Raw genomic sequence first — 19,349 nt, forward strand, 5'->3', positions numbered from 1 at the left:
TTTTTTTAAATAGCTAAAAAGTAATTCATCAAAAATATGAAACTAAATGTTAATTTTTTTTTTTGGATTTTTGGAATTGACATAAAAAATAATAATCAAATAAAGCCAAAATTCGTGGTAAACTCTTACCAGGTGTGTCATACAAATTCATGAGGTAAGATTTGTCCTTGATGTCCTGGAGCAATAGGGTTATCGGAGTAGCCTTTATACTGACAGCTCGCTTTTGTCATAAATTAGAAATAATTAAGCAAAAATTTTTTTTACATATATTATTATTATTATATTTCTTTCTCTATCTATAGGATTAAAGGAATAAGATCAAGGTGCTAATCCAACAATTCCTGTGGAATTGGATATGTTTTGTAAAACTTATTGTTAAATAAATATAAATTGCTTAAATCAATTAATAAAATAACTCCTTCTTATTAACGTTATTTAAATTAATTTGAAGAAAAAAAGGTGAGCTTTAAATATAATATGTGTAATGAGCTTGTCGCCCTAGTAACGCTCTGGGAGATAAGCAACAAATTGACATGACATTATAAACGCCGCGTTAAAATAGAAGAAAATTTGCCCAAAAACAGCTGTTTGAAACACTACGTTGTTCGAGAATATTTAATCTTTTTTAATTAGTAAGGTAAATAATAATAAATGAATCTGATTAATATTTATGTTGTTACATTTTTTTTAAAATGTAAAATTTGCAATTTACGTTGTTTTATATAAAACGATAAGAAACATTACAATCAGCTGTTACAAATGGCAACCATGAAATAAAAATAGCCTTTTTTTGGAAACATGGCATCAAAGAAGTGAGAGAGGATTATGACATATAATAGATTTTTTTTATAAAGATGGCTGTCAATTATCAAAATTTGATTATACACATCTTATAAAAAATAAATCATGTATCCAGTCCAAAGCTACTTTACAATCTATATAGATGAAACTGTCCAACTTCCTTATCTTTTTCTTTCTATTGTCCAACATCTTAGGATAGTAGAATCAAAAAATAGAATTAAAGCTAACTAAATGGTAAAAGTTTTTGTTCAAAATTTTTCAGCAGGAAATCTTTGAAGATATAAAAATTGAAGATTTTTTTGTTTTATGAAGATCACAAATTTTTTTCAATCACGAAAAGATTCTTCCTTATGCCTCAAAGAATCACAAAAGATTTACAATTATAAAGATAACATTTGATCGAAAATACTGTTCAAGCCATTTTTATAAAAATCTTCATTTTTTAAAAAATCTTCCACATGGATCTATAAATTATAAGAAGAATTTTATTTAAATAATAAAAATAGGGTTAAATAATAAAAATAGGGTTAATTAATATAAATTAGTACTTCCTGTTCGGTGAATAACGTATCAGTGTATTTGAGCTGTAAATTTAAAAAATATATAAATATTAAATTAATTATTTAAATTTATTTTGTTTAATATTATCATTCAATCTTGGCTATAATCAAAATTTGCATCCTGAACTCAGTGGCTTTAGTTTTCGAGTCTGATTACAATTCCTAATTTTTATATTTCTACTTGTAATAGAAATAGTTCTGATGAAATGGTTCAGTTGCACTTATTTTATTTTTATTTTAATCTTTACAAACAAATATATTTATTGTTTTTTTTGTCTTACTTGAAATTCTTCTTTTTTTTAAAAATACACTCCACTTTTTCTTTTTTAATATCTAAATTTCTCCAAAACAACAAAAAAAATTTACAACCAATTTTCTTCCAAAAACCAACAAGGAAAATTTTTTCAAAAACCCGATAACTAACTTTTTATTATTATTTTTTTCTTTATATTCACTACACAAAATTTAAAAAAATAATAATAAATAACAATTATAATAATAATATGCCATCAAAGTCTAATAATAATCTATTCGCAAAATAATATAATATCGAAATTAAAAGAATAATAATAACAATAATAATATTCCGTCAAAGTCTAATAATAACCTATTCGCGAAATAATATAATATCTAAATTGAAAGAATATTAATAACAATCATATATTAAATTATACTAATCCTATTTTAAAATAACCAACTATAATAACTCCTTCTAATGACCATATTATAACTTAATATCGCCAGTCCTCCATGGTCATTCCATTTCTTTCTCCTACTCCGATCTCTCCCAGCCGCATGAGCTCCGCCCACGCCATGGCTTCATCCGGATCTTGTACGGTTTCCACCATTGCTCCCCTCATCTGCTCCAGCGCCAGTGTTCCTGTTCTCCGTTAACCTCCCGCCCCTCTGCACTCTCCTCTTCTCCGACGTCAGATCTTCGGTCGCGCGTCGTTTGCACACTTGCCACCCATTGCTCCTCCATCCTCGACTTCACCTGCTCCTCCAAACTCCCATACAGTTCTTCTTTTTGACCCGCTGTATTTTCCCCCGCGAATTAAGATCTCCTCATCCGTACTCTTCTCGACGTCCGTGTTCTTCTCGATCTCCTTCCGCTACGCGCACACTGAGCTCGTAGGGCCCTGGCTCTCCGCAATTGTAGCACCGTCTCAGATCCACCTGCATCCGCCGAACATTCCTTATGTCGTTCCCCGATCTCGTTCTTTGCCCCCTCCATGCCTCCTGCTCCCTCCACGGGAATCGCATTCTTTCATTTCTCCATTGTTGTCCTTTCCTCCCCTGAGCAATTCTCTCTGGGCTCTCTATACGGTCGTACCTCTAGGGCACCTACGAGCTCAGTGTGCGCGTAGCGGAAGGAGATCGAGAAGAACACGGACGTCGAGAAGAGTACGGATGAGGAGATCTGAACTCGCGGGGGAAAATACAGCGGGTCAAAGGGAAGAATTGTATGGGAGTTTGTATGAGGAGGTGGAGTCGAGGATGAAGGAGCAACGGGTGGCAAGTGTGCAAACGACGCGCGACCGAAGATCTAACGTCGGAGAAGAGGAGAGTGCAGAGGGGCGGGAGGTTAACGGAGAACAGGAACAACTGGCGCTGGAGCAGATGAGGGGAGCGGTGGTGGAAACCGTACAAGATCCGGATGAAACCATGGCGTGGGAGGAGCTCATGCGGCTGGGAGAGATCTGAGTAGGAGAAAGAAATGGAATGACCATGAAGGACTGGGAGCTGGAGCACCTGTTGGAGTTCATCCTGTCGGAGGATGAGGATGACGGTGACTCTGGTTTCATGTAGAGGGAGTGGGGCGATATTAAGTTATAATGTGGTCATTAGAAGGAGTTATTATAGTTGGTGTTGTTTGTACTTTTACAATTACGCATATATATAATTTTAGATACGAGATGTCAGTTAACTTCTACATTATATGTAGTCATACATATATATATATATATATATATTTATATATAGGAGATGTCAGTTATTTTTAACGTTATTTGTATTCATATATATATTTATAATATTATATATGAAATGTTTATACATATATTGCTCGTGGAGCAATTATTAATTATCATTGTCTTGGATTTGCTTTTGTTTTGTATTCGGTAAAATCATCTGGTAATATTCAGAAAATAAAGTAGTGCAAATCAAATATTCTTTTCCGGAAGGTTTGAAAGTAAGTAAGAAAAGGAGGTGGAGAGGTAAGGTAGTGTTTTATTTTGATAGTTGTTGACCGTGAACCAGGATTCGAACCTGGGTTAATGCGGGGTAAACAGGTAAATAAATAATATTTTATGTTTAATCGTATATAAGCAATGTACTATGGATTTTATGGAAGAAAAATGGTATGTTAATTGTGGAAGTATATGAGTATATGGGCCGAAGTGTTGTGAGGTTTATGTATTTTCATTTTTCAATGAGTATTTAAATAATTTTAATTCATACATTATAAGGGAGCTATAGTTGTTCATTTTAATATTTGTATTAAATTTTTTAATTTATATCTTTATATTGGGAACTGGAGATGTAAATTTTTATGAATTTAGAAGTAGGGGAGATTAAGTGTTAAGTAAATAATAATAAAATTGAAAGTATGTAAGGGTCACTAGGTGGCAGGATTGCATTTAATTAAAATAAGTTACACCAACATAAGACCTGGGGGGGGGGTAACAGATATTGTTATCTCGTGTCAGCTAACTCTTTATTGTGTCAGCTACCATTAGATATGGTCAAATACCTATTACCTGACAATTTGGTGTCAGGTATTTTGGGAATAGGTTTTATTGGTGATTATTTTAAGCCTTAAGACTCTTTGAATGGAGGTAAAGGTCTTCCGTCAGAGGAAAATTCAGGACCTAATGATATGCAGGACAGAAAAGATTACTTAATATTTGAATTTTGGGGATTTTAATTAGCAGGAATAAATTTGGGTCTTGCAATGTAAATAAAGAAAAATAAGATACATATATATATCTATACATAAATAATTACTTTTATATGGGTGAGTTTTGTTTAAAAAAGAAGCAAATGTTGTTACATAAATTGGTAGAGTCAGAGTTTTTGTAACAATATGTTTTGGATGATTATTGGAAATTTAATGTGAGGAAATAATTTGTAAATGGTGTACAAATTATGTGAAAAAGAAAATAGGTTTCAGTTGGATACTGGACATGTTTTTTTTAAATTTTATTTTATAAAATATACTTTCATAGTTTTATAACACATCACATTTTATTATATATATTCAATATATCAATAAGAGATTTTTGTTTGGTCTCACATTTTTTTAAATATATTTTTTCACATTGTAAATATTAAATGTATATGAAGGAAGTTTTATGATTAGGTTATTGAGTTGAATGAAGGTTATGGAATAATGTGGATGGACAAAGGGTAAATGTGAGAAGGGATCCATTTACAGGTTGAATTGTTTTTGAACATTATTGGTGATGATATTAGCATGATTAATAGATTTTTTTTTATATTTTATTTTCACAATAAATATGTAACAATTTATGATACTTATTTTATTTGTTTCAAAATTTAAATTTTAGATTGTAATAAATATTTTCATTATGTTTATGTCAGACAATCATATATTTTAATATCTCCACCAATGTTAATAATTGAGTGAAATATTTTGCACTTTATTTGTAAAATCCAAGAGTTTATTAAGATAAACCATCACATTAATAACATATATATTAATCTTCAATATGTTGATATTGTTGTTTTCCTTGCATTATTCAAAAATATTTTTGTAAGTTGGGTAAGAATTATTCTGAGCCCATTTTGATATGTAGTTTTTTAATTCTTGTATTACCATATTCCTGTGGTATCCTAATTGGGGTTAAAATTTATTAAGTAACAATAACATATTTGTAGATCTGTTATTGTTTGTACAATGAAATTTATTGTATCATACATTTTTTTTTTGAAATTTCAGTGGTACGTTCAAATAAAATATTACCATTCATATATTTTTTTGAAAAGATTCAATGTTTTGATTGTTATTTTGAGAAAGTAATATATATAATATATGTCTCATTTGACCCCTGATGTGTTGGAGGATACATATAGTGGAAGTGTGGCAGCAATAATGATCAAGAGCTATGACTCAGACGAAAATTATTATCAAGAGCTATGACTCGAACGTAGATGGAACGATGTGAGCATGATCAAATAAACGATGAGATGAAGCAAAGGGGCAAAATTACATGAAAATGAATCGAACGTATACAATAAATTAAAAAATAAAATAAATAATACTTTTGGGATAATGTAACACCAGGTTTTTTGAAGGGCGGGCATGTTGTGTTTTGTACTTTTACAATTACGCATATATATAATTTTAGATACGAGATGTCAGTTAACTTCTACATTATAGGTAGTCATACATATATATATATATATATATATTTATATATGTGAGATGTCAGTTACTTTCGACGTTATTTGTATTCATACATATATTTATAATATTATATATGAAATGTTTATACATATATTGCTCGTGGAGCAATTATTAATTATCATTGTCTTGGATTTGCTTTTGTTTTGTATTCGGTAAAATCATCTGGTAATATTCAGAAAATAAAGTAGTGCAAATCAAATATTCTTTTCCGGAAGGTTTGAAAGTAAGTAAGAAAAGGAGGTGGAGAGGTAAGGTAGTGTTTTATTTTGATAGTTGGTTATTTTAAAATAGGATTAGTATAATTTAATATATGATTGTTATTATTATTCTTTCAATTTAGATATTATATTATTTCGCAAATAGGTTTTATTATTAGACTTTGACGGAATATTATTATTATTATTGTTATTAATATTTTTTTAATTTCGATATTATATTATTTTGCGAATAGATTATTATTAGACATTGATGGCATATTATTATTATTATTGTTATTTATTATTATTTTTTTAAATTTTGTGTAGTGAATATAAAGAAAAAAATAAAATAAAAAGTTAGTTATCGGGTTTTTGAAAAATTTTCGTTGTTGGTTTTTGGAAGAAAATTGGTTGTAAATTTTTTTTGTTGTTTTGGAGAAATTTAGTTATTAAAAAAGAAAAAGTGGAGTGTGTTTTAAAAAAAAAGAAGAATTTCAAGTAAGACAAAAAAAAAACAATAAATATATTTGTTTGTAAAGATTAAAATAAAAATAAAATAAGTGCAACCGAACCATTTCATCAGAACTATTTCTATTACAAGTAGAAATATAAAACTAATAAACTACAAAATATTTCTTAATAAAACATTTTTGGTTCATTTCCGGTTCACGGATTTCACCGTGTTTTCCCAGATATCTAATTTTCGATTCCAAACTTTTGTAAATATAAGCGATGTAACTTAATTCTCTACAAATTAAACGTTTCCCTTAAAAAAAAATTCAATCGTGCAAAAAAATTATAAATGAACAATATACATTAGAAGTTGGTGGGTGGCGGAAGTGAACCAACCCATTGAAATCCTATAAATGAGTTTTTTTTGGTCTGATCCATGCCATTAAATATTTTTAACTGGAGCCCTTAGTTCGTATATGAAGGAAAACGAAATTTTGTATAACTAGAAGCTCTAAAAGCATTTCCAAAACTTTGGCCAGGTCTATAAAAAAATATTTTGCAACAAAGAGCGAGACAAGACTCTCAGACCAGGGTGTGCCCGACCTCCTTATATATACTTATATAATAAATTCCACTTTTATATTAAAATTAGAACCAGTTTTTCATGAAGGTTCCTATTAAATTTCAAAATGAGTTCCAGTTTCAAAATTCTGAATTTTGATAAAACCTCTCTTGAAATCTGCAAAGGTAAAAAAAAAACGACAAATTTATAATTTACTTCTTTATCAGCATCGTAATAGAAGTCCGGATGAGTCTGTTCTATCAAACAATCAACAAAGGTGGTCTGTTTTTAGAAGAAGAAAAAAAATATATAACATTACACAAAGTATACTAAATTTGATTTTCTTTCTTTAAGTTAGAGTTATATTCAGAATCTTGGAATCTGAATAAGAAAAGATTCAATATTTTTTTTTAAAAGAGTGATTTTGGTGGTTCCTCAAAATTTTGAATAGTGGATTCTGCTTAGAAAAAATAAAAATAAACACACTTCCAAGGGTGTCTAGGTTTTGATGTCAAGCTTCTGCGTTGAAGCGAACACAAAATAAAAATCTATTCTTAAAAAAAGAAGAAGAAAGAAATAATTGGGGTTCCAAATAATTAATTACTTTTTTTTTTAATTTTTTTTTATCTTAATTCAATAAAAGGCCTTAAATTTATAATAAGTATCTACATTCTAAAAATAAATAAATAAATGTTTACTAATGATCTGATTGGTAGTTTAAACAAAAATAATATATATAATTATTATTTACTTTGCCATGAGCTAAATGACCTGCCAAAGCGACGTTTCTAATCAATGAGGGTGAGTCCATCATATCAGCCAAATATCTAAAAATTGAACATTTTATTTTTCTTTATATAATAAACTCTACCAATGTGTTTAGAATGCCCATTTCGAGCTTTTTTCTATCGCACAATTATTTATACATTATTGACCTTAAAATTTCAATCAAATTTGGATATTGCCTAACATTCCATATTTAGTTTTTGTATAATATAATAACTTCATGTGGATTTTTAAAAAATCAACCTAATACCCCCCCCCCCCCAATTTATTTCAGCATAATGGTACCTGTCCTATAGACTTCTGACAATTAAGAAGTAATATGCAAGTTAAAATAGTCTAAAGTTTATAGTGGGGTATTCAGCTCCTTTCAAATTTAAAAAATCGGCCATAGTAAATGGTTCAAAAATTTAGAGATTTTAGAACCCTCATTAATTCCATATACCAATTAGTGTTGTTAGAAGGCTCAATTTGAGCTGATTTTTAGATATGGCTAATATTTTAGCCAGAAAAAATATTGCCAAAGCCTCGAGATTTCACTGATAAGAGGTCCAACTTTGTGAAAATCTGTAAACAAAATCTTCAAGTTTGCATAATTAATTTTCTAGATAAAATAATTGAGTAGTTTTCTAAATAAAGGTTTATATACAGTGAAAAATATGCGAACCAGGTTCAGGTGTCAAAATTTTTAATTTCATAAAAAATGTTTTAATAATGAAAAATCCAAGAGGTTTTTAAATATTTAATGATTTTTATAATATATAAATATTACATATCTTATTATATATATATATTTTTTCTTATACTATTCAAATTTTTTATCATTTAAAAATAATTCTTGAACTCTAAATTTAAAAAAAGGGTTGATAATAAGGGTTTCTTGTACAGGGTTAACAGCCTTGATTGGATAATACTAATCCCAATAGGATATATAAAAACATAAATAAAATAAATAAATGTTTAAATACTTATTATATTTAATATTGAACAGACAAGGATTAATTCAATGTTTTTTGCAATTATAAATATATATTTGACTATTGCTTGTTAATGTTAAAAATATAGCATAAAAAATCTAGACAATAAAAATACTACTTTTTACAAACAAAACCAGGAAATTTTTATATATATTGCAAAAAATTCAATTAGAAATATATCAAATTGTGGTTCCTTTTTGAGAACTCAATTATAAAATTGTATTTTTAATTATGCAGTTTTTTTTTAAATTTTCATTATATATATATTATAATATACTATTATACATTATGAATAGATATGATTATAATGATTAATATATTTAGGACTTAATATAATATTGGGTGAGGTTAACTACATAACACCCATATATCTGGATTATATATTTTTATATCTTGACTTTTATTTGTATGTCTTATATGGATGAATAAATATTGTGTATGCAATTATTCTATTTATTATATCGGCACCATGGATGTAAATGTAATATAATTAATAAATTGATGAAAGATTAAATATCATAATAGTTTTTTAAACATAAGAAAAATGGCTAAATTTTAACCTATCAAACTGATAAAAGAAGTTAAAATAATAATCAAAAAATACTTACAGTGAATTGTTTGATAATTTTGGTTATTTGAAATATTTTTTTATTTAAAGCTAATGAATTTTAGTTACATAATGGTGCATCTCTTATTAAAACATATTTACAGATATTAATATTACTCCATATTATAGGTAGTATGAGGCAAGGCTTGTTCTGTCAACGAATATTTTTTATGCTTTATTGGTGCTATAATTGGTTCTATAAAAAAAATTAAATATTCATAATAAGCTGGATGGAATATATTTAATATTTTAAATTATACCAGTCAAAGCTTGTGTGTCTTCTTCCTGAACAACTGTTTCAACATCTGGTCCATAGACTTCTAATGCAGATGGGTAATATTTTTTATCTTCATGTAAAACTATTTGATTTGAAGTTGCCTCAATCCCATTAGTTATTTCCATTCTCTCGTTCTAATTTTTTTTATATGTAAAATTTATAATAAACTCAAACCTCATCTTGCGCATATTCATCTTCTTCATTGATATCATCTATATCTTTTGCCAAATTGTAAGCTGCATTTGATTCAGGAACTGTTTTATCGTCATCACTGTCACTTTCAAAATCTGGCCCAATATAATTACCAAATTCATCATATAAATCAGCGTCCATTAGATATAGAGAAAATGTGCTTCAAAATTTTTAAAAATAATATACTGGATAAGCCATAAAAGATAGTGATGCCTGTCAATCTTTTTTTGTTTATTAATTTATCTGTCATAAATTTAAAAAAATATAATAAATAAACACTATCTAATTAAAAAACTATAAATTTAAAACCCCATGATAAAAATACAATTTCGTAAGTTCCCAAAATGGAAACAAAGTTATATCTATAAAATGCTACAAAAAAGGTATTTTTAGATAATGTTAGCTAAAAAAAATGAAAGTTATTTTGAAAATTGTAAATATATTTTTTGAGACCCTCGAAATTTTAAAGCCTAGTTATATAACTAATTCTGCATTATTTTGTTATGGTTATATTCTGAAATAATTTTAAAAAAAATTATTTACGAAATTTTTAGTTGTGGCTCTGTTTCGATTCTTTTTTAAGTCTAAAATTACTCTCTTTTTTGTTAATGAGCAAAATTCTTTTATACTTTTTGAAAGATGGCGATAATGATAATAAATTGAATAGTTTCATTTCACATAATTTGATAGACTTTTTTATAAAAATTGTGATATTTATACTTATATATTATTCAAAACACAATTATTAAATCAATTGAGCGATAAATCTTTAAGTGATTTTGAATTCATGTCTTATCTCATTCTCGCCGATGACTTAAATTACTAAGATTTTAATAAGATAATAATTATATAACTATATTGATAGAAGGAGAAAAGTATTTTTTATGAGATCCATTTTTATATATCATATTTAATAAATGAGAGGCTAATTATTATATAAATATAATTGAAAGTAAATTATTTATAAATTAGAGTTGGGAGAATTGCAAATAATGAATTTAAGAAATAAAAAGTTTTATTTCTAAAGAAAAAAAGTATATACATGAATATATATCAAAAGTATACCTCTAAATAAAAGATAAATAAAAATAAAAATAAAAAATTAAATAATATATAAATGCAAAAAAATGACATATATCGCTGCGCTTCTTATTTAATTAATTTTAATTGACGATTCTATACACAAAAGTCTATATGATAGGATTTTTATTGGATGAAAACTCCACGCAAAAAACCTATGCCTACCTACCAAATTATTTTTGCATTCAGTGGGATATTTTAAATAAATTAGAAACCATTTTATATATATTGGTACTCCCTCCAGAAATTTTAAGAAGAATAACTCAAATTATTCGATACTACCTACTATCAAAATATTGTATATATAACGAGTTATTTTTTAGAACATGAATTCAATTAAAAACCCCCTCATTTACTACTAATAAATTGTTATAGTCAATTGTTTAGCTACATATTCTGACATCTTTAAATTACATTTAAAAGGAGATCAGAAAATTTTATTTAGAAAATAATTACTACATTTATAAGCAATATATTGATTTGGTTGATGATTAAATATCATTGTATTAATATAGATCTATCATAAAGTATTATTTTTTACAGTAATATATTTTGCTCTTTTCATCTAAAGATCTAATAGATAACCCCTCAATAAATACATCCTACCCTCATAAAGGCGCGTACCTGCTACACCCCCTTAAAAACATTTATGCAAACAGTTTCTACCCCACCCCCCGCCCCCCTTTTCCTTCTCATATAGATGTTGCTCACAATATATATTTACTTTTTTGAAAATAATAACTTTTACTCAAAAGATGTAGTAAGCTAATTAAAAATTATATCGTTCGAATTTTATATAAAAATAAAAGTTTTGTAGTGTATCTAAACCAATATTAATGACTATTAATAACATGATGTAAATCTGTATATTATTTAATAGGTCGTTTAGTCATTTTATTATTATAATGCTGGTCAATTTTAGCATCAAATATTTAAGTTAAAATCAGCATACACTCTTGATTCCATATGATATAAAAATCCTAAAATCTATGAAAGCTTGGCAAATTAGTAAATTTAAAAGCCCTTTAACTCTGATTCAAAAAAATATTCCAATAATTACTTCACCAAATGATTTACTTATAAAAATATGTGCATCAAGTATCAATCCCTTAGATATTCAAATGAAAGGTTTAATAAATTTATTCATCAATGCTGAAAAACCTTTAAATAGAAGGATATGGACAAAATATTATTCAAGTAATGAGAAAATTAAATGGAATACTGACTGGGATTAAACAACCTGATTTACCTTTAACGCTAGGGAGAGATTTTTCAGGAGTTATATGTGATACTGGCCTAAATGTTAAAAGCTATAAATTTGGAGATGAAGTTTGAATATAATTTATTAAATATTTTTTTTATTATATTAGGTTAGAATTTTATCATTAATTTTGAAATCTAATTAAAAAAAAGGTTTGGGGTACATTAGGAGTTCAAAGAACTTTGGGAACTCAATCGGAATTCACTACAGCATCTTATAAAAGTGTAAGCTTAAAACCAAATAATATTGAGCACTTTGAAGCAGCATCTTTGCCATATATTGCCATGACCACTTTTTCCTCTATTGTTAATACAAATTTCCCATTATCCCTCAAATTATTTTGTAACTATGAAAGTGATAATAAATTTTTCAATAAAACTCATGATAATAGTCAATATTATGACCACACAAAAAATGTAAATGATGATTTAACTGAAGAGAAAGCAAATAAGAAGTCATCTCCAGATTACACATATACAGAAATTATGGATAGTGGGGATGGAAATAAAGATTGTTTAGATGATATTTTAATTAAAAACATTCAAAACAAAAATATTCTTATAAGAGCTGGCTCTGGTGGAATATCAACATTTGTTGTGCAAGTATATTAAACTTTTATCCAGTATAATCGTACTGTTTTCAAATTGTACAATTTAAAAAAAAATTAACAATCGTCTTTTTTTCATTAAAATTAATAATTTTTCTTATTAAAAAAACAGTTAATGAAAGCTTATAATGCTAAAAATATTGTGGTGTTATGTAATCCACACAGCTTTGATCTCATGGAAGAACTTGGTGCTTATCATACTATTGATTATAAAGCCTCAGACGTTATTCAACAATCAAGAATTCTTGGCCCGTAAATAAACAAATTATTTATTTTAAATTGGACCTTTTTTAGGTTCTAAGGTTTAACTTCATTTTTTTAAATTATATATCATAATCAATTTTACATGTTATCAGAGACCTGAAGAGATACATTTTTAGGCTTGGGCCAGATTTATTTTTAATTTTTTATGCCTGGCCTCAAATAAATAATGTTTTTTTGTATGCTGACATCTAATATAAAACTTAGGATTAGTAAAATAAAAGGACACAGATATCTCTATCAAGGGAACTATCTTTTCAAGAAAACGTTCAATCTGATTGGTTAGATATAATTCTCTCGTTATTTCATCGAATGTCGATAAAATGCGGAGTTTATTTTTGTTCTAAAAATTATTTAAATATATAAAATAAAAATATCGACAAATAGAATCTCTTTTAATTCCTTCACATCAAAATTTTGGTGTTTTTTTAAAAAAAAAGTTATGATCTAGTGTACGACGCAATTGGTAATAAATTTTCATCCAGCACTTCCTCGAATCTTGATGATCGGCATTCCATAAAATCTTACATGAATCTCCTCAGGCCTTACAACAAATCGAAATACATTACCGTTTCTTCCCCTTTGCTCAGTAACGCGGATAAATACGGAGTCTTCCCTCTAGGATTGGGCAAATCCTTTTTGGACTATAATTATGAATCCATTAGGGTAAGTTTAAAAAAAAAAATAATTATAAGCTCTCATTATGCAAAGTCGGTTGAATTTTTTTTTTAGCTCCCATCCAAATACCATAAAAAATATTAATTTGAGTTAAAAAGATGTATTTTCATATTTATTATTCTTTATGAGTAGTGTTGTTTAAAGGCATGTTTCGAGCCTGACTCAATATTATATCCAGAAAAATAATACGCAAGCTTGAATATTTTGTTCGTAGAAGAAAGAAAATTCTGGACATATTTTATCGAAATCTCGAGACTTAGGCAATATTTTTCTGGCTAAAATATTTAGCTAGCCGTTTAACAACACTATTTATGATTTTTACTTTGCTCTATTATACTATTATGATCTCCATTTTAAATGAAACTCGCCATACATATATAACATTTTTTTACAAAGTACCATGACTAGTTAAGTATTGTCATTTCAAATTTTCCAAGTATTATCTTTTAAAATGATAATTTACAAGGTAATTCGATAGTTTAAGACATTATTATGAGCTAGTAATTGATTTGTTGTTATTACCAGTTCATGTATTTGGTTAGATTTCCCATGTGACCATAATTTTATAAAATAGGAAATTAATTAATAGTTTTTCTTTAATGGTTCAAATCTGTGAAACGAGATATCGCCAGAAATGGTTTTTAATATTTAAATTATACATTTCAAGGTTTCATGGTGATATTTTTTTATAAAGTTTAAAAATAACATCTTACAAAATAAAAAATGCTATTATTAGAAAGGGATAAACAAAATGTATATTTGTGTATATCATTTTTTTTAAAAGGCTTTAATGAAAGGTAATTTATTCTACTACGGATACTACATGCCAAACGCTCACTTTATGCGCAGGTTAACCCAATTGGTCGAAAGTGGAAAGGTTTACTTTATTACGTATATTTGTTTTTTTTTACCCTAATAAATGTCTATATAATATATCATCGGCTACACTTGTAAAATCTTTTTAAAATACGTTATCGAAAAATAGTAATATTACTATTTACACTTTATATAGAAATTTAATATTGAAAAAACTTGTCAAAATTTCACAGCTTTATAGAGCCAATATATATATTGGTTAACTATGATACCCTGGAAGGCCTTCTTATTGCTTGGGATTATACCTGTATAGATATATTAGCCAATACAAACGCACATGAAAATTCCGTTTCCTGAAAACTGCAAAAGAAATAAATACTCATTCCTAAAAACAATGACCACTTAGTTCCCGTGGTCTCCTTGGAAATTTTGGACATGAGCCCTCGCCTTTTTTAATAAAGAAAATAAGCTTTCAGTTCTATCTAGCGATCTTAAAGAATATTAAAATCTGCGTCATATTGGCTTAGAAATTTTCTGATAAATTTTTTTTACCAATCCATGCTTCTGAACTATTATTATTTTTTAAGAATAATAAAAAAAAATTGGATAATAAATTAAATAGTTTTGATGATTTTTCTATAAGGCAAGAAATAACGTAGATACCTATTATTTTTTTTCAAACAAGAACAATAACAAAAATATATGTCACCATATTTTGTCTCTCCTGAACAATTTTTTTAAAAAATGCTTACGAGTAGTGTTGTTAAATGTGAGCCGATTTTATAAGATACGGCTACCTCAGTATTTTATCCAGAAAAAAATATTAGGCAAGCCTGAAGATTTTGATCATAGATGGCAAAAAGGATTTTGAAATCTATTGGCAAAATTTCGAGATTTACGCAAATATTTTTCTGGCCAAAATATTGAGTTAGCCTTTTTACACTAGTTTGGACATCTATATTTGCTTGGGTAATATCATTCTGAATGAAGTATTGAGTTAGCCGTTTTTAAAAATGGTTGCAGTTTCGCTGAAGTATATAATGGGTTTTTTTTTTAATATTATGTTTTTGTTGTTTGTCCTAATAAAGATAATTAATGTAGTGTGGATTACATATATTTATTATCCTAATATTAAAATTTATAATTAATGATCAAATTATAGCATTTATAAAAGCCAAAAAAATTATTTTAAAATGTATACTAAAAATTAACCAAATTACATTCATTCCTCGTTTTATTCTTCAGTAAATAATTTCCAATTTTTAAAAAAATATTTTGCCAAATCGAGCCTCTTTGAAAAATATTTGTAAATAAGTTTTAAAAGAATAGTAATTTAAATTGATTTTTTTTTATTAGTTAACAATAATATTTATTTTTAATCCACTAAAAAAAAACAAAAGATTAAATTACATTTTATTATTAAAAAAAATAAAAGATTAAGCCAGTTATCGATCGAGTTTTTCGATTCGATGATTTGCCGCGAGCTTACGAATATTTCGGGGATAAGGGCCTATCAAAGAAGGGAAAAATTGTCATCGATAATACAAAAGCCTCGCCGCCAGATTAATTTTTCAATTTTTATAAACAGCTGTTTAATTTATTATTTATATTATTTTCACCCATCCATTTCAAAATTTTTCAGGAAAAATTTTTTTTTATTATAAAAAAATAAAAATTTAAGTATATAAAAAATATAAAAAAAAATGAATAATATATTTATATTGTATAAATTTTATAAATACGCTTTAAATATTATTATTATTTTGTATATCAAAAATAAAAAGAGATAGAAGATAGATATTAGAAACAAAAATAGGAATGATGCCAAATGATAACAGTCAAAAACTTCTTGTTGATAAAAAAAAGAGGGATATTTATGACAATGCGTTGCACCCTTCCTTACCCACTCCACCCCCTTCCTCCATAAATTCCATTTTTTGTTGCTAAATAATATAAGTTTAGGGTGCTAACGTCTAGTCGAGACCTTAAAACTTCGTTGGAAAAAGAATAAATTAAATTTTAATAGGGATTGTTTAATCATTGACAATAAATAATAAAATATAGTTTTAAAAAAAATGAATTACAAATATATGAAAGAAAAGAAAGCGAATAAATAAATTAGAAAAAAAAGAATAAAGAGAATAAATATAAGATTGAAATTGTCTATTCTTTTTTAAAATAAAAAAGATATCAAAAAAATAAAGGAAATGAGATAACATTTTGTAAGTAATGGAATGTTAAAATTAGCGCGTTTAGTTTGTTGCCAAAACGTCGAACTTTGTTTTTATAGATAAAAATATATCAATATTTAAGACAATCAATAAAGGATTTCAAGATAAATATTTGAAATTATAGTATTTGGTTCATTAGATATAAAGGGATATCAATATAACTTCGCAAAGATATCATTACAAAAAAAATACTATATAAATACTTGAACATTGCTGTAATGCTCAAATGATAACTTTTCACAACTCGGAAAAAAAATAAGGTTACAAGTCTTATAATATATTTACAACAAAAATGGCCTTTTATCTTTTCGCATTTAAAATTCGAATCTGTAATAATAAAAAAAAAAATTATTCAAAAATATATAATATGTATTCTTAGGCTGTGTTATTGAGCAGGTACAGGGGAGAAATCGAGTTTAGGCTATCGATATCGGTGTTATTGACGTTATGGCGGGGGCCATCGTAACCCCCGGAGAACGAGTGCCCGCCAAATGAGTTTGAAAAATCTTGTCGAGAGTTGTTTCGTGGTGGGGGTCTGCAAACCACGAGCCTGACCATGTGTTCCCAACTTTTGATGAGTTCCAGGGCTTGGCAATGGGATAACATATGGGTCTTGATCCCGTTAATCTCTAGTATTTCGTCGCCGACCTTTACAAATTAATGGAATTTATTTATATATATATATATATATATATCAATTCACATTTTGTTTTTAATTTTATTATACCAATTATAAATAAATATTATAATTGATAATAAAATCTAAAGTAGAACGTTAATCGATGTTTAACTAATTATAGGCTCTTTTAGTATAATATGGGACATTTGTGTAAAAACTTTTGACCGATAACAAGTCAATTTCACAGTTTACATGATTTACAAGATACTTCGACTGTTTGTCGAAGGACTTTCACAGTTGCAATCAATTTGCTGTCATCGCGTGTCGTTACAAAGAAGAAACAACAAGAAAAACTCACTGTCTTAAATTTTTTTTTACTTAGCATTAGAAAATCAAACTATAAATAAGCATTAAATTTCGTTAATAAACAGTTTACGATCAAATGATTAAAATTAATTTTATCTGCTTAGACGCGCAATTAAATAAAAATAAAATTCCGCTTAATATAAGTGTCGCGTATGAATTTAGTATTTTAAAAATCAAATACCAAATACTAATGCAAAAATTATACTATTTATAATTTAAATCCTTAATATTAATGTAAAAATTATACTGTTTATAATTATTGTTTTAAAAGTCAAATATGTTCTTACTTGATACCTTTGTTCTTATTCTTTAACCTTTTCTTTTTTGTTTTCAAGAAATCTCAACTAATAATTTTTCCCCTTTTTCACAAAACACCTTTGCTATAACTAATATATATCCAATAAATATTTTTTTCTCCCCACTACAACATTTAAAAACTATTCGAATCGAATACAAATAACACCATTCAGTTCGTTTTTTGAATAGGCAAACACCTCATTCATAGCTGAGCGATTTCGCTTGCAAAAAAATACAAAAATACAGTATAGTTTATATTATTCGCTGCGATTTCGGGCTAACCGTGAATGAAGGGGTAATCTCGTGTTATCTTACTATTTTAAAACCTTAATTTTACTCTTTTTTTTAAGAAAAAAATCTTTTTAGAATCTCTTTAAATCATTCATGTTTAGGCTGAGTCATTCCCATTATTACAACCTTAACAACCTTTGGGAATTGTGCATTATCCCTTTTCAAGGAACTTGGCTGGCACATTCGTAAACTTAACGATGACAAAACTATATTTTTTTTTCGTACCTTCTTTTTAACATGAAGTCAATCATTTTCGTTCGATAAATTATGAATCGAAATATTATTATATAAAAAGTGCCGTAACATATCAATTCAGACAATATTTTTAAAACAAAGAATGACTTGGGTGCATGAGAAAATTATAATGCTTTAAAAAAAAATAACCTTCAATTTGCCATCTTTATCTGCTGGACCTGAATCAGCGATACCGTAGACGTATAGGGGCATGTTTTCGAATTCCGCACCCCCTCTAATACTAAATCCAAAGCCCCGCGTTCCTTTGTATAGCTCTATCTTTATGGGAGAACACGGGTCAAAGGCGTTTATCGCCGACGAATTGTGGTTGCGGTTAATGGTGTAAGTTTTGTTATAATTTTTATTGTTCTTAGAAGTGAAAATGGGAGGGTGGGGCATTAAATAAAAAAAAATAAATAATTTAATTTAATTTATCTAATTATATTATGAGAAAAATGTATCATACAAGTATTGATGCTAAGGACGGTAAAAAATGAAAGAGAAAGCTGGCCAACCTGAAAATCGCCATTAAACGAAAATATAAGATCTAATAATCTCTGATAATGAGTTTGTTCTGAGTTCATTAAGTCATGATCAGCATAATGTTAAATAATTTTTTTTGGGTCTAGTATTTATATCATCATGTGAGATAATAAAAATTATTTCTAAAAACATTCAAGCATTGATTTTTTCCACAATTATCTTTTTGTTTGTTTATTTCGTTATTGCCAGTGCATTCTTTTATATCCTTATCAAAAAATATATGAACT

At 27.2% G+C, this 19,349-nt stretch overlaps 3 protein-coding genes across 4 annotated transcripts in view; 1 reads left to right on the plus strand and 2 right to left on the minus strand.

Annotated features, from left to right (window-relative positions):
• Positions 1–9,983, minus strand: part of LOC135922448 (116 kDa U5 small nuclear ribonucleoprotein component-like) — a 30,330-nt gene extending 20,347 nt beyond the window's left edge. For both annotated transcript variants that reach the window (XM_065456821.1, XM_065456820.1), the window contains exons 1-7: positions 9,821–9,983; positions 9,630–9,780; positions 9,487–9,565; positions 7,754–7,829; positions 7,219–7,284; positions 1,350–1,385; positions 130–220 (exon numbers count right to left, since the gene is read on the minus strand). In XM_065456821.1, coding sequence (XP_065312893.1) covers positions 130–220; positions 1,350–1,385; positions 7,219–7,284; positions 7,754–7,829; positions 9,487–9,565; positions 9,630–9,780; positions 9,821–9,979 — 658 coding nt within the window. In that variant the 5' untranslated portion in view covers positions 9,980–9,983. The remainder of the gene's footprint in view (positions 1–129; positions 221–1,349; positions 1,386–7,218; positions 7,285–7,753; positions 7,830–9,486; positions 9,566–9,629; positions 9,781–9,820) is intronic.
• A 1,890-nt stretch (positions 9,984–11,873) lies between these two features.
• On the plus strand, positions 11,874–16,320 carry LOC135930961 (reticulon-4-interacting protein 1, mitochondrial-like). Its single transcript, XM_065467765.1, has 7 exons — positions 11,874–12,046; positions 12,090–12,247; positions 12,332–12,781; positions 12,899–13,038; positions 13,488–13,713; positions 14,510–14,602; positions 15,977–16,320. The coding sequence occupies exons 1-7, from the start codon at positions 11,908–11,910 to the stop codon at positions 16,106–16,108; spliced, it is 1,338 nt and encodes a 445-aa protein (XP_065323837.1). The 5' UTR covers positions 11,874–11,907; the 3' UTR covers positions 16,109–16,320.
• LOC135929549 (membrane-associated guanylate kinase, WW and PDZ domain-containing protein 2-like) overlaps positions 16,270–19,349 on the minus strand; it is a 37,565-nt gene continuing 34,485 nt past the window's right edge. The window contains exons 12-13 of the mRNA XM_065466222.1: positions 18,730–18,948; positions 16,270–17,420 (exon numbers count right to left, since the gene is read on the minus strand). Of these exons, the coding sequence (XP_065322294.1) occupies positions 17,148–17,420; positions 18,730–18,948 (492 nt within the window). The 3' untranslated portion in view covers positions 16,270–17,147. The remainder of the gene's footprint in view (positions 17,421–18,729; positions 18,949–19,349) is intronic.

This window comes from Gordionus sp. m RMFG-2023, chromosome 1 (assembly GCF_954871325.1).
Source record: "Gordionus sp. m RMFG-2023 chromosome 1, tfGorSpeb1-WG-v2, whole genome shotgun sequence".
In the NCBI taxonomy this organism is placed as follows: Eukaryota; Metazoa; Nematomorpha; class Gordioida; order Chordodea; family Parachordodidae; genus Gordionus; species Gordionus sp. m RMFG-2023.

Coding starts and splice junctions, on each gene's coding strand:
- LOC135930961 (XM_065467765.1), top strand. CDS start 11,908: ATGAAAGCTTGGCAAATTAGTAAATTTAAAAGCCCTTTAACTCTGATT. Junction 12,047..12,089: donor CTTAGATATTCAAATGAAAG/GTTTAATAAATT, acceptor ACCTTTAAATAG/AAGGATATGGACAAAATATT. Junction 13,039..13,487: donor CAATCAAGAATTCTTGGCCC/GTAAATAAACAA, acceptor TTAAAAAAAAAG/TTATGATCTAGTGTACGACG.